The 16,665-nt window shown below is 40.6% G+C and overlaps 1 protein-coding gene across 1 annotated transcript in view; it reads right to left on the bottom strand.

Moving 5' to 3' along the window:
* Positions 1 to 393: 393 nt before the first annotated feature.
* LOC136885631 (circadian clock-controlled protein daywake-like) overlaps positions 394 to 16,665 on the bottom strand; it is a 42,918-nt gene continuing 26,646 nt past the window's right edge. Inside the window, exons 5-6 of the mRNA XM_068230279.1 lie at positions 8,011 to 8,163; positions 394 to 545 (exon numbers count right to left, since the gene is read on the bottom strand). Coding sequence (XP_068086380.1) covers positions 394 to 545; positions 8,011 to 8,163 — 305 coding nt within the window. The remainder of the gene's footprint in view (positions 546 to 8,010; positions 8,164 to 16,665) is intronic.

Below are 16,665 nucleotides of genomic sequence, written 5' to 3'. Positions count from 1 at the left end.
TTCTTTTTAACATATTAATTGTATCGAAAATAAAATATTTTTCAATTTTTCACTAATGGCAATATTTACCCCTTTCATCACAAATCACTCCTGAGGTCCACATTGTGGACCGTTCATTCCAAGGTCACCGTTCACTTGGAACAGTTATTTTTTCTGATCTCGCAATTCCACTCAGGACTGAAGAGGTTAAGGACGAGAGGGATTTTCACAAACTTACCGCGAAATTACCAAGGTTTACCATACCTAAAGTAAAGACAGACACCACTTCGAAGTCAGGACATAAAAACACACACACAAATTATAGCAAACAGTTTTATAAGCGTAGTACAATAGCATCATAAATATAGTAACATTCCTAAACTAGTACAGTACGTTATAATATCACAGTGTAAATCACTCGGTGAGCCACAAGTCCATGGGTACGTGGTGGAACAGCTGGTTGATCAGTCTGAGGAACACGACACTGAGGCTGGCACTGATGGGCTCCTTGAGATCGTCCACCACCTGCTGGGAGTTCCTGTTCAGGAACGAGTTCACTGTCAGGCCTGCAACAAGACGTTACTTATAGAAAACTGTGATTGTGATAAAGAACTCAGTTACTTACGAACAGTTATTGAGTTGTCACTGTGATTGCGACATAAAGAACTTACAGTTCCTAATTAGCAGTTACTGAAAGTTGTTGCCGTGATTGTGATAAAGAACTCAGTTACTTATGAACAGTTACTGATTTGTCACCGTGACTGCGACATAAAGAACTTACAGTTCCTAATTAGCAGTTACTAAAAGTTGTCACCGTGATTGTGATAAAGAACTCAGTTACTTATTAACAGTTATTGAGTTGTCACAGGGATTGCGACACAAAGAACTTACAGTTCCTAATTAGCAGTTACTGAAAGTTGTCACCGTGATTGTGATAAAGAATTCAGTTACTTATGAACAATTATTGAGTTGTCACCATGACTGCGACATAAAGGACTTACAGCACCTAATTAGTAGTTACTGAAAGTTGTCACAGTGATTGTGATAAAGAACTCAGTTACTTATTAACAGTTATTGAGTTGTCACAGTGATTGCGACACAAAGAACTTACAGTTCCTAATTAGCAGTTACTGAAAGTTGTCACCGTGATTGTGATAAAGAACTCAGTTACTTATGAACAATTATTGAGTTGTCACCGTGATTGCGACATAAAGAACTTACAGTTCCTAATTAGCAGTTACTAAAAGTTGTCATCGTGATTGTGATAAAGAACTCAGTTACTTATTAACAGTTATTGAGTTGTCACAGTGATTGCGACATAAAGAATTTACAGTTTTTGCCGGTTTTTGTGGTAAAGAAAACAGGTAAATTTTCAAGGAAATTCATTTTTTGTTTATTCAGAGTATTGGCCTCCGGTTTCTACACACATCGCCCATCTTTCAGGTAACTTATGAATACCATGCCAGAAAAACTGCCTGTCTTTTGCGGCAAATCATCCGTCGAGCCATTTTCCAAGTTCCTCGAGATTGCTGAAGTGCTGCTCTGCAATCGCGTGCCCCATTGATGCGAAGAGGTGATAGTCGAATGGTGCCAGGTCGGGGCAGTACGGCGGGTGCGGAAGGATGTCCCATCCAAGCGATTTCAAGGAGTCTTTCACTGGTTTGGTTGTATGAGACGGCGCATTGATGTGTAACAAAAAATCACTTTGCCATGTCTTCTGGCCCCACCAGACACAATGCATGGTCTTCACATTGAAATCACTACGTTTAAATTGTCGAAACTACGTCTCAGATGTTCTAATCTACGGAGCGTGTTCACCATATGTTTATACCAGAAAACGATGATTTTCCACAGCCTTTACCTTTTGATTAAATAATAAAAGTGATGAATGCCGGGAATGATGTTTCTCAGGCACAAACTTCGACATGATCACTGAACGATACAACACAGTCCCTAGTGTTTGGCGACCTCAAGTTGTGTGTATTGGTAGGTTAATGTCAGACGAACAAACTGTGTCGGTAATCCGTAAAATACGCCCCTCCGGTAGCTCCGGTAGCCCCGTAGTCCGTAAAATACGCCCCTCCGGTAGTTCCGGTAGCCCCGGTAGTCCGTAAAATACGCCCCTGGTGACAAAGAACTTAGAATTTCTCATTAGTTGTGATTGAGGTTTGTCAATCTGATTGTACAAGGAACTTGTAGTTCCTAATTAACAGTTACTGAAAATTATCGCCGTGATTCTGAAAAAGGACTGACAGTTACTATTTAACAGTTGGAGATGTCACCGTGATAGAAACAAAGCATTTGCAGTTACTAATTAACAGTTATTGGGAATTATCACCGTAATTGTGATAAAGAACACACAGTAACTAAGTAGCAGTGATTGTGAGAAAGAACTTTCAGTTCCTAAGTAGCAGTGATTTGTTGGAAGGCCTGGAACAGAGGAACAAGACATCATCGTGAGGAGGACATTGAGCCGGTTCTGATTTTACTCTTACTGTGGAGTTGGGTAAATCAGGTGCCGATAAACAACAAACTACTGAACTCCCGTTACAAATAATTCAAACATTATCTTCTTTCACCTATAGCTCATTCAATGTTAAGAAAACAGTACTGCTCTTGTGCACCTACAAGGAGTGAACACACTCCCTCTTAGACACACATAATTCTCGAGATTAAGGAATATTATAATGTACTTTATATTGTTTCCGAAAGAAAGGAATAGGCTGAGGCATGTTTTTGACCGTAAGTTATTTTAATAACTTTAGTTATTTTAATAACTACTTAAGCCTTTTTGTATCATAAATACATTCCCAGGGAGTAATCACAATGGCAGGAACAGCTATCACTTTGTTGCCTTCCTTAATTTTCCTTCTGAGTGGCTCTGGTACATGAAACGCGTAATCCGTCACGCTGCGAATCGCCGGCAGCAGTGGCGTGCACTGAACCCCATCTACCCCAGCGCTGCTGGGGTAAAGAACTTTGTATTAATATGTTCTTATTATTCCTTAGAACGATTTTTATAATGTTTAAAAAACTGCGAGCATCTAAGCCAAGCCTAGTACAGCTGTCTCGACAATCCGCTCGCACTACCGCAGTTCAGCTTCTCCAGCGAGCTGGGTTTACTTGCCGGCGGGATAGAGAGCTACCCCCAGCTTGGGTGACGCATGCACTTGAAGCTTCCTTGTCCTGGGAGCGGGGCGGAGCTGTGGGCCCTCCCCCGACAGCAATTTACGGCGACATGCCAGCTAGCTTAGGTAAGATAATGTTAGTTTTAATACTTGACACTCGAAGTCTTCAGCGCCACACACTAGAGACTGCAAGAAAAAATATCAACATCTTAACAGTATAGCCACTTGCACATCGTCTTGCTAATAAACATAGAACCAGTATATGAAATCAATTGTAGAAGAATATGTTTTAGTCTTGGGTTTCGGCATGTATACAGTTTTTTCGAGCAATTCATTGATATCACGTGTAGAGTGTGTGTTCCGATAGACTCAGAAAAATATTTAGGTTGCCCAGCATGAACAGGGAGTTTGTATTTGGTAGCCTGTGAAGTGGTATATAGTGAATTTTTGTAGTGTTCCTCTTGGATTATAGGTGAAGGTTTCGCGAGTTCTGTGGCATTCTTCATGATTATAACTATGCCTACGTCGTGACAAATATTTTCCCTCGTTTATTGTTGATGCACGTACACTCAGAAAGCGAGTGAAACTATAAAACTCTAGCCACGGTAAAATACCAGTTAAATTTTGCTGATTAGTTTAGATTAGGCTTTTTGTGTAAAAAATAAGTAGTCCCAATGTATTTTTGTGAAAACCATGACTGTACTATCACGAAGCGTCACCGGGTGAAACTGTAAGAACATTGTTTAAAATCTGCTATAGATTAAGTTATGATGGTGTGGTCACTGCCGTGAATATCAATTTGGAAGTATGTGCGAGCGTGTGGTTGAAAATATTCTTGAAAGACCCTTCCAAGAAAAAGGCAGCCTTATAAAATGGTAATGTTGACTTTAGAGAGTGTAGTGGGGCTCCGATTGTTTATATTTAAAAAAATATTTTTGCAGTTGGGGTAATGAATATGTTCACTGCATGCCACTGGCCGGCAGCTTATCACCGTGTGTGTGTATGTGTTCTATTATTCTCGTACTGTACAGCGATACATTTACGGCATAATTTGTTCTTATACAGAAATTCGCTGTGATTTTTATTTGTGCTTGATTTTGTTATTTTGCTTTCATTTCTTAAGTACATTTTATTTTTGCCACATTTTACCTCTTTCTCACAACCGCATTTGTTAGCAATCTTTTCGCGGGGCGATATGACGGCACAGTAGTACCCGGCGTTACCTGGGCAAATTTATTAAATGCAATTAACTGTATCCCCCACCCCGAATCTATAACAATTATCTGTCGTCTATTTTCTCCCATTATACCTTTAACTTCAATACTGAGCTTTTGTATGTACAGTAGTTTACCCCTGTTGCTGTAAAAACCTAAATAAGCTCCCCCTCCCCCGGAAAAAAGTGCAGCTTTCTTTCTTCTTTTATTTTAAAATTAAACACTGAGTTTCAGTAATATATATGCCACAGTTTTCTCGTGATGCTGTTAAACAGAGCCGTTCGATATGGCAACACTGTTGTCATAACAGCAATACTGTTTTCTTAAAATGGGATGACCTATAGATATACCGTATGTTATTGGTTAGAATGCTCACATACTGAAGTGAAAGAGTAACAAGCATATTCTAGCCTGGAAAACAGTTCTGGTAAGAGATATGCATAAACATTAGGGGCTCGGTCTATTAGCACCCTAAAAAATTCCAAGCTGCAAATCGTCTCTCCATGCATTACTATTAACGTGATCACCATCCACTGAAACACATTTCAAATGATACCATATGGAACAAACTTTACACCATATGGTCGCTGGATGCGGAATGCCTCTCAACCCACAAGTGGCCACGGCTGGTCCAACAGCTCTGTACTCTGACCGCCCAACCGAGCAGAGGAGGGGTGGTCACGGCTCTACGCCTCTGTATTCGGGAGATGGGACACGGCTTGACCTCACGGATGGCCCAACCGTCGGCTGTCCTGAGAATGGTTTTCCGTGGTTTTCCATTCTCCTGCACTAAGGCGAATGCCGGCAAAGTTCCTTCTCCGAGCATCTCCTTCACCGTAACAAATCTCCCGGCCTGAGAGATGGTGTCATCGTCTAAGAGGCCCGCCTCCCCCTTCAGGGTAGGTATGATAACATTTTAGTACTAGTACCGTATGTCATTACTAATACGATTTTCCGTTATACGGCAATTATTTTCATTCATTTTACAAAAGACTTCTCTCTCGTACGTTCTCTCCTCTGCACGTAAAACCATAATCATGGATATGTTTATGGGCTCGGAAGACAGGAGGGCGAGTACAGATTATTTAGCTGTTCCCCTCATAGTAGCCACTTACGACATGCAGGAGGTACAGATACAGCATCATTAGACTCACCCATAGAGGAGATAAGAGTTTCGATAAGCCGGTAATAAGCCCCAGGAGTGCGACAGGCTTCGGCAGCCGGCACAATTCCTATCCTCGCCGCAAGCATATTCTAGCCTGGAAAACAGTTCTGCTTCATTCATTCCATCTTTGAGCCGGTCACTGACTGGAAAACAGGTTGTAGGTTTTCTTCTTATAGGAAAACAACAGATAGGGAGTCTGCCATCTGGGCGATCTAAAAGTAGATTAGTAGTGATTGACTGACTGACTCCGGAGTACCCGGAGAAAAACCTGTCCCACCCCCGCTTTGTCGAGCACAAATCTCACGTGGAGTGACCGTGATATGAACCACGGAACCCAGTGATGAGAGGCCGGTGTGCTGTCACCTGAACCACGGAGGCTCAGAGACTGGAATAACAGACGTTATAATACAGTACAGAACAACTTTCAGATGATTGATACAAAATTTCATGGTCTTTCAGGAGAAAAAAGAAGAGGAAACATCTGGACATAAGAGAGGAGTAAACAGCAAAGTGAAAGAATGAGAAACTAATGGAATTACAAGTAACAACTCTCATTATTGTTCCGTATTGATATCTATGCCTAAACTAATGGAAGTCAAAAAAAAAAAAAAAAGTTCGAGATGAATGCAGAGGGTTACTTTCCGTGGTCCTTAGATGACCAAAATCGAAAAGAAGATGATGAACACTGGTTGCCATGGTTACAATGATGTCAGAAAAGTGATGACTTTGAATATTCCAGACTGAAGCAGCACCCCCTCTCCCAGCCCAAGACGAACACAGAAACACGCGTCATAAGTCGGCATCTCACGATAAACAGAGGCAAAGACTACTCAAAGTTAGGAATATCAAAACCACACCAATACACGCCAAACGCGAATAAATACAGACAGAACCCTACAGGCGGTCAACTCATGAGTGAATTCTGAATTACAAAAACGTCCGAAGTAGTGATGGGCAGTATCGAATACTTTCCAAAATCGATTACTGTACACCCGAGAACATTTAAGAATCGAAACGTGCATTCGAAACCAAGTTCTCGCATATTACATAACTCGAGTACTGTAACTGAAATGTAAGCGAACTCTGGACAAAAAGAACAATTAGTCTCATCTTGTACGGTGTATATACGAGGGCAAATCAATAAGTATCTGAAATTTTGCTCTAATTTTCATCAGGTTGGCTTTATGGCGTTCTTTGCTCACCAGCCGCTAGATGGCAGCGTTGTCTACGTCCGTGGTAGGTTTCAGCGTTATCAGATCAGTACAGCTTGCACCGTTGCGTCGCAAAGACGAACGCGCCACTCTGTTTGCACCAAGGAAGACCAGCGTTCCGTAATCTTTTGTTTAATGGTTGAGGGTGTACCAGGAGTGGAAATTCATGACGAACATATAAGGGATATTTTAAATTGCAGTTATTTTATATAAATCACGTCATTGGTTGTTGTCAAAATGTCAGATTCCACTGTGTATTTTCATTCATATGTTACATATCAATTGTGTTAACTAACATTTTAATTCACCGAGAGAATAGTCGCGTGGGTGGGGACACGAAGCTCTCAGTTTGCATTCGGGAGAGAGTGGGTTCGAATCCCAGTATCGGCAGGCCTGAAGATGGTTTTCCGTGGTTTCCCATTTTCATTCCTGGAAAATGCTGGGGTTGTACCTTAATTAAGGCCACGGCTCGTTCATTCTCGCTCCTAGGCGTTTCCTATCCCATCGTCACCATACGACTTTTGTGTATCGGGTCGACGTAAAGCAAATTCTAAGAAAATAAGAGAAAACACATTTTCTTTCTCCTCATAGGAAATATGAAGAAAGCAAACAATTGGTTGTGAACGATTTACTTTCCTATAACCATCATTACAACTTGATATTGGCGTATAAGCACAACCAGTAAAATAACTTCTCGTTCTTCCGTCTGAGAGAAGCATTCGTATACATCCTAGGTAAATACTCGTATAATGTGTGTATTACTCTCTTTTCCCCCATAAATACAGAGGTAGTTCTGAGTTACGTCCAGGGATGGCGCTACTGTCTTCACTGTTCTCGGATATTGCATAAACAGAGACCAATGTGTTCCCGCTTTGGGATTATCATTAGTGAATACCTCGAGCGGAAGTATTCGAATACTTTTATCAGGACTCAAGATACAGTATCTCGAGAACTTATAACAATCGAATTCTTCGACATTTTGGTCTCGAATACTCCCATTACTAGCCCAAAGGCGTAAGCCCAGGGGTTAATATCATATTTATCTTTAGCATTAGTAGAACGGGAGAGGTGGCAGCGAATGAGGAACACTTGAGTATATATTTCCGTTTGACTTCAATTACTTTTTAAATTTTCCTCGTATAATTTTCATCCATATTTGTATGTATATTGTATTATTTGATTGTGCATACAAATCCGAACTCTAAAGGAACATGTCTGGAGAATCAAATCATCACAGTAGGAGAATACTGCTGTAATTAAGTCATACGGTCTGGGAGACCGTATACCTCAAGCAGGAAGAATCACTCACTTACCTAGCACCTTGTTGCCGTTGAACAGGTTGCTGAGATGAACCTGCATTCCCCGTATCAAGAACTCCATGTCCATGGATACTACGTGCATTATCTCCCTCCCATCCGGTCCCTTGCGGATTTCAATCTTGGTGTTTCCAGAAGTAGTAGTGTTAGCTGCACAAACAAACACATGGGATATATCCTGGAGGCTGCATCAAAAGTGCACTGAATCCAAAAATGTTTGACAACACAAAAGAGTATACAGTCTAGAGGAGTAGCTCCCCCTACGGACCAGTTTTAGAGCATCGATCTCCGGATTCCAAGATCATGGTTTCAACCCAGTAGCGGCGCTAAGAAGCTCCCCCCCCCCGATTAATTAAAACTGGGCCCCACATTTCCTGATAAGGAAAGTTACAAGTTTATTTCGTATTACAGGGCTGTATATTATTACAATGAACAGCAACGGCAATAATAATACTAATAATAATAATGGTCTAATAATAATAATAATAATAATAATAATAATAATAATAATAATAATAATAAGTTACACAATTTAGTTTTCAAATCCGAAAGAATTATAATAAGACAATTATATGACACACACACACACACACACACACACACACACACACACACACACACACACACACACACACACACAAGAAATGCATATTCCATAGTAACCAAAACACGCTGACCGTCACGCTATTAAGAAATAATCTCGTTCCTAGGGCCAAATAATTTATATCTCAACCGTCCATCGTAGGCCTACTTAGCTACACTGACTGCCGAGAGATATAAAACCGGCTCGTCACTTCAGTATTTAGAGTTTTTGTTATCGCATCTTTGCTGACTACTTGGTTCTCAGAACTGGCTAATTACTTCAAAAGCCTTGTTGATTGTTGTGAGTGACAGCAAGGGATGGTTATTATTGGAACAGATAGGGAAACCCACATTCTTTCAGAAATAACTACCGTACTGCTACTGACGAACGAAGCTCTGGACTACGACGGCCTAAGTTTGGAATAACCCTCTGTAACACACATAATACTGCCTTGTGTGCCGTAGCTTTATCAGTATGTAGTCCGATCCATAGCTATGTGGTTAGCGTGCTGGACTTTGGTCACAGGGGTCCCGGGTTCGATTTCCGGCAGGGTCGAGAATTTAACCATCATTGGTTAATTTCTCTGGCACGGGGACTGGGTGTATGTGTTGTCTTCATCATCATGATATGCAGGTCGCCTAAGGGCGTTAAATCGAAAAACGTGCACCTGGCGAGCCGAACATGTACTCGGACACTCCCGGCGCTAAAAGCCATACGCTATTTCATTTCATCAGTATGTAAAATCACTCTTCAGCTACTGAACTAAGAAACAGTCACGCACCCCTCACAGGCCATGGATTACCCACCCCGTGAGGCCCTTATCGCCGCCACTGATTCAACCCCAGCTGAGATAACCGGAAGGGCGGGGAAAAAATCATTTGGACCCTTCATCGTACGACATCAGCATGCAAAACATCTCTGGGTACACACATGGCAATCAATCAATCAATCAATCAATCAATCAATCAATCAATCAATCAATCAATCAATCAATCAATCAATCAATCAATCAATCAATCAATCAATCAATCAATCAATCAATCAATCAATCAATCAATCAATCAATCAATCAATCAATCAATCAATCAATCACAACTGATATGCATTTAGCACTGACGCCCAGGCGGCGGATTCTCTAACATTTGCTTACCTAGTCTTTTCTTAAATAATTTTAAAGAACTGGCAAAATTTTTTGAACGTTCTTTCTTGGTAAATTATTCATGTCTCTAACTCGTCTTCCTATAATTGATTATTTGCCCCAGTTTGTCCTCTTGAATTTCAAATTTAGCATTCATAATTTCGCAAGCTTATTCGTCTGCTAATGTCATTCCCCGCCGTCTCTCCACTGACAGCTCGAAACATACCGCATAGTCGAGCAGCTCATCTCCTTACTCGCAAGTCTTCCCAGCTCGATGTTTGGAATATTTTCGTAACACTACCCTTACATGGGTTAGACAAGGCTGTAATCTTTCACCTTTGCTATTCGTAGTTTACATGGATCATCTGCTGAAAGGTATTACTGTAAGTGGCAGGGAGGGATTCAGTTAGGTGGAAATGTAATAAGCAGTCTGGCCTATGCTGACAACTTGTTCTTAATGGCGGATTGTGCCGAAAGCCTGCAGTTTCATATCTTGGAACTTGAAAATAGGTGCAATGAATATGGTATGAAAATTAGCCTTTCGAAGACTAAATTGATGTCAGTAGGTAAGATATTCAACAGAAGTGAGTGTCAGATGGGCGATAATAATAATTTCGTGTGGCTAATTCTAGCCTTGTAAGGCAGACCCTCCGATGTGGGTGGGTGGCATCTGCCAGGTGTAGGTAAATGCGTGTTATTGTGGTGGAGGACAGTGTTATGTGTGGTGTGCGATTGCTGGGATGTTGGGGACAGCACAAACCCCCCAGCTCCCGAGCCAGTGGAATTAACCAATGAAGGTTAAAATCCCCGACCCGGCCGGGAATCGAACCCGGGACCCTCTGAACCGAAGGCCAGTACGCTGACCATTCAGCCAACGAGTCGGACAGATACAAAGCTGGAACGGGTAGGTAATTTTAAGTATTTAGGTTTTGTATTCTCCCAGGATGGTAATATAGTAAGTGAGATAGAATCAAGCAGTAAAGCTAATGGTTGCGATCAACAGTATTCTGTAAGAATATTCTAACTTGAATGAACTCCACTGACGGAAGAGTACACATACATACAAGTAATACATTTAAAGAATGAGCATGAACACAGAATCGAGCACGAAGTACAAGAATTTTGTATTTTGTTGCTATGTACGCGTGGGTTTGACTGTAATGGTGACAGGGATTGTGAATTTTTGTAACATCCCCTCCGTTGATTACAGGTGAAGTTTTTCGCGAATTCTTTGTCACTCATCGTGAATATAACGGTGTTATTTATCCCACGTCACTGTAGGTCTAACAACACGCAGTAGGCCAGTGAAGCTGTAAAATTTCGGCTGCGATAAAACACTTGCTACGTCGGTGGATGCAGAGTGAATCTTGGCCCACAAGTAGCCACGGCTCTACCGTAGCTCTACGCGGGCCTGGTCCCCACCGTCGGCTGTCCTGAGATTGATTTTCCATGGTTTCCCATTCTCCTCCACTAAGGCGAATACCGGGACAGTTTCTAGTATATACCATGGCCTCCAACCCCCTCACTTTGCCCACAAATCTCCTGGCCTGAGAGACGGCGTCCCTGTCCAAGTGGCCCGCCTGCCCCCTTCAGGGAAGCAATGAACACATTGCAGCAGCAGCAGTAGAACACCTGCTGACTTCTGCTCAGTGAAGTTTAGGTTAGGGCTTTATGTTCGAGATCAAGAAGTAAGCCCCGTATATTTCTTCGAAGATCATCACCGTAGGTTTACGAAGAACCTACAAGACTTACCCTTATGATTCCGACGGATTCTTTGTTCATTTTATGTATATACATGCATTTTAGTTATCTTTAAATCCTTTTTTTTTTAGTTTGTAAAGTTTTTTAATGGTATAGTGTTTTAGAACTCCCTTTGTTTTCTTTTCATGGAAACATTTGTTTTATCTTTCAGATCCATATGTTCATCTGCAATAGTGATGGGGTAACCGAATACTTTCAATAATCGATTAACCTCCATCCGATTATTTAGATATTCGAATAAATAAGCGAATAAAATAATGGAATGAATTTCAAATATTATTCAGTTGTAGTGATGGCATAATCAAACAGTTTTAATAATCGATTAACCTTCATCCGATTATTTAGATAATCGAAGAAAAAATGAAATCCTACAACCTGTTTTCCAGTCATTGACCGGGTCAGGGATGTAATGAATGAAACATATATAGGCTGTTATTACAGTGGGATTGCCACTCCCAAGGTGATTTATTGATGACTGATAGATGCTATGAAATGATAATGGAGAGTGTTGCTGGAATGAAAGATGACAGGGAAAACCGGAGTACCCGGAGAAAAACCTGTCCAGCCTCCGCTTTGTCCAGCACAAATCTCACATGGAGTCACCAGGATTTGAACCACGGTATCCAGCGGTGAGAAGCCGACGCGCTGCCGTCTGAGCCACGGAGGCTCAATCGAAGAAATAATCGAATAAAATAATCGAATGAGTTTCAAATATTATTCAGTTGTAGTGATAACATAATCGAACACTTTTAATAACCGAATTACCTCTATCCGATTTAAATAATCGAATAAATAATCGAATGAGTTTCAAATATCATTTAGTTGTATCGCATAGAATATTCGGGTGCGTCGTGAATCAAGTTTTCAGTTTAAGTGTGTCGGATGGATAATCGACTGAAATCAGCAAATAGGTGAACTCTTATGTTGAAACAAAAATGAGTGAATTAACTGTCTAAATAACATCACTTTTCATTCAATGATTTCGAAAGAATTCACTATTCAATTACCTCATTCATTCGCATGTGCAGTTCCGAATGAATAATCAAAAAATAATCGGATGGAAAAAAAATATTCACTCTTCGGCTGCCTCTTTCATTCGAATGAATAATCGAAAAATAATCGAATAAGCGATTATTTTGTATTCGATTATTCCATCTCTAATCTGCAAGTGTGGTCGGACGTATCCAGTTGAGACTTCCGACTTTATGCCGTAGCGACTAAAGTGAAGTTTTACCTAGTTCTTTATTTACACCATATATCTTTCACTGCAGCTGATATTCCTTCCTCTGGCAACACCTCGAGGGTCTTGGGAACAGGAAGTAAAATGTAGTACTTTAGCGTTTGCCAAGTCCATTTCTCCTGTTAGTCGAGGCCATTAAACTTTCTAAACAACTGCGAGACTTAGCAGCGACATTTACAGTGTTTGAAAAACACAGTATAATATATTATCCTTTCCTTCAAGTGCTTAAAAAATGATAATTCATGTGGCTTCATCAAAATAAATCAGTTATAAACCATTTATTCTGTCGATCTATTTAATCAATAACAAAACATTCAAACAATCAAGGACACTTAGATTGTTAAACTAATAGCATTTCTTGTAATATTTTCTTGTTGTACTCCTGTTGTTGGGTAGTTCTGTTTTAGGTTAACTTTATTCTTTCTTTCTTTCTTTCTTTCTTTCTCTGTTTACCCTCCAGGGTTGGTTTTCCCCTCGAACTCAGCGAGGGATCCCATCTCTACCGCCTCAAGGGCAGTGTCCTGGAGTGTGAGACATTAGGTCGGGGATACAACTGGGGATAGTGACCAGTACCTCGCCCAGGCGGCCTCACCTGCTATGCTGAACAGGGGCCTTGCGGGAGGATGGGAAGATTGGAAGGGATAGACGGGGAGGAAACGGCCGTGACCTTAAGTTAGATACCATCCCGGCACTTGCCTGGAGGAGAAGTGGAAAACCACGGAAAACCACTTCCAGAATGGCTGAGGTGGGAATCGAACCTACCTCTACTCATTTCACCTCCCGAAGCTGAGTGGACCCCGTTCCAGCCCCTGTACCACTTTTCAAATTTCGTGGCAGAGCCGGAAATCGAACCCCGGCCTTCGGGGGTGGCAGCTAATTACACTAACCACTACACCACAGAGGCGGACAAGTTTACTTTATTATCACTTGCAATGTTAAGCTAGTAGTAAGCTCAACGAATATTACTGTAAGTCGTAGCACTGGAAATATTTGTGTGTGAATTCGTTTTGCTATGATGCTGGATTTAGAATGTGAAAGTAGTAGTATTGTAAGCTGTAATGTTAAGGACTGGCTATACTTAAGAATGTTAAACTAGTAATATTTTCTTTCTATGGAACTCCTTGTCGTACTTTTTCTTGTTGTTGTGTAATTATGTTTTAACTTTACCTTATTATCACACTATTTAAGTGACCATTGCCACCAGGAGACTTCCCTATTGCGATGTATTTGCGAATAAAAATAATAAATAATAATTTAAATTAATTTAAATTTAAATTTAATTTAATTTAATTTAAATCCAAGAACACCCAATAAGAACGACCTGCAGGTTTGTGAAGGGAGCAGGTATACCTAGGTGGGAATGAAGGAAGAACATGGTAGTAAAAGACCTTAGAGGTCGACGCTAATTAGGAACTGATATTTAGAGGCTCCATGAAGAAAAGAAGAAGAACCTAAGGCCACGGCCGGTTCCTTCCCCCTTCCTTGTCTTGCAGTCGCGGCAGCTTGTAGGTACGGCACGGGTACTCGTATATACAACTACTGGTATTAGTCGTCACAGACAATGCGAGATCCTGTGTAGTCCTTATTAAACTGTTCATAATGCAGTACTTATTGATTATAGTAAATGTGTAACTAAAACACAATTGCTCTACCACTTTGACGACACCACCTTAAGACTCACCGCGGCCGGAACCGATGTTTGCTGTCAGGCATTGAGACCAAAGATAGGCACATGCGCAGCACCCATTCTTACCCCGCATCCACACGATGTCTCGTCAGTAAGTGTCGCCAGTATTCAGTATTCGGGAGAGAGTTCGATTCGATTCCACTATACCCGTAATATTAAAAGAAGCGTTTTGACAGATAGTTTATTGCACGGTGTTGCCACATTCCCACATTCCTTTCTCTTTCCCCTCGCTTTCGGCTAGATTGTTCGTTCGTTCAGACCGCTGTGTTGTGTTGTACGTAACTCAGAAGTGAGAGGTTTGGCAACTCCAAGCAACACCACCGGCCAGTAGGCTTATATCCATGGCAACCGCAATGGGTCCGCCCACGTTTCCATGGCAACGTCAATCATTTTCCTCTAAGAACTGTTATAACGCACCTTTCAATACTACGGCCATAATTGGGAGTGAGCCTTTAAATAACAACGAAGTGAAAAATAAGAAATTTGTAGGAAAACGCAAGAAAGGTATAATGAAAGATACATGGAACGTGCCCATGATTGGGTATGGTACAATGGTACCAACCAACAACACCTTTTACCGACCAAAAATGCGATTTTTCAATTTATTTTTTCATTTAAAATTGAACTTTTCTCTTTACAACAGAGTAACATTTTTGTTAAAATCTCCAATACTTTCGGAGTTATGCCCAAATACGTGAAGCCCTGTAACCTAACCTAACCTAACCTAACCTAACCTAACCTAACCTAACCTAACCTAGCCCTTCATCCGTAAGTCTGTTGCTCGTTTCCTCTAAGAAGAAATTTGGTATGCTTGTATATTTCATAGAGAAAAATAAGATTTACTACGATTATTGAGCTAGCTTCATTGGTTAAGTTTAAAACAATGTTCTAAATTGAAAATTAATTAAAAAATTGACTACTTGAAAATAACTTCATGGAATTTCTTTGATATTTGATGGACTTACCTGATTGTAGTACATGTTGTAGCTATAACATTACTAATCATATTGAAAAAAATCATTGAAAAATATTCGTGTATTTGTAAATTATCAGGAAAACGGAAAAATAGTGGCCTTGATACGCCGTCATTTTGAATAATTAATTATATGTAATGGCATATGTTTATATAATTTCTAAATATGTAGGCATATTGTTAAGGAGTAATGTGTTTATCATACTAAGTTTCCTTTTAGTATTAATTTCCATTGCTGCAGGAAAAAAATTAATAAAGGCCTACCGAATTTTTCTGTTCAGAGGTGTAGGTACCCTTTGAAGCAATTAGAGAACGTTTCCTTCTTCTTCTTCTGGAATGATCATGGCATTCGACAGCATTTAGCTACTGGAATGTATGTGGACGAAATAACGAATATTTTTGAAGTTGAGAAAGCACCTTCTGAATAGATACTCCTCAAATGTGACAAGTCATAGAAATCCATCCCTTGTTTTTGACACTTATTGTAAGTAATTACACCAAGACTTATACTGATCTGTTAATAACTGTTTGGAAGTGACAAGGAAACGAGAGACACCATCTCGAAGGTAGAGTTCTTAGGAGAAATATCCGCTCCATTTGAAATAAGGACAGGGATCAGCAAGGAGACGGATTATCCCCGATTCTCTTCAACATCGTACTGGAGAAAAATCTGGGAGGATGCTCTGGAATTGGAAGGAATAAGTGAATTACACCTGGGGAAGAAAGGAGAGAATATAGGAAACAACTGTTTGTGTTTTGCCGATGACCTTGCTATCTTAGACAAAAACCGAGAAGATGCTGAAAAGATGGTGGAAAGCCTGCATGGAATCGCCAAAAAAGGGGGTCTTAAAGTCTCTAGTCAAAAGACGGAATGTACGAAGTACAAGCACCAGAGTGAGAGGTAAAACATGGGAATCCAAACCAACGGACTGGATAAAGAGGCAGACAAGTCAAAAGCCAGAAAATCAGATCTGGCCTATGTCTGTTAGGTCATCAGCCCAGAGGCTGGTTGGATCCTCAAAGACTATGAATGTATAGGAAAACCACAACCAATGGAAGCACCAAAATGAGGCGTGCTTGGCAAGACGAGGGGTGAGGTAGTTTTCCATTGCTTTCCTCACTGATCTGACCTATATGCTCGCACAAAACAGGTATGACAAACGGGTAGTATCTCACAAGATCAAAATTCCGACATTATAACTAAGTAATAAAACCAGAAGGAGTGTCTTAAGGGGAGCTGAAAGAACTTGAGGAGAATGAAAGGAAGATT

The sequence above is a fragment of the Anabrus simplex genome, chromosome 14 (genome assembly GCF_040414725.1).
Source record: "Anabrus simplex isolate iqAnaSimp1 chromosome 14, ASM4041472v1, whole genome shotgun sequence".
Classification (NCBI taxonomy): Eukaryota; Metazoa; Arthropoda; class Insecta; order Orthoptera; family Tettigoniidae; genus Anabrus; species Anabrus simplex.
Note: the sequence above shows the minus strand (reverse complement) of the source record. Positions and strands in the feature narration are given on the sequence as shown.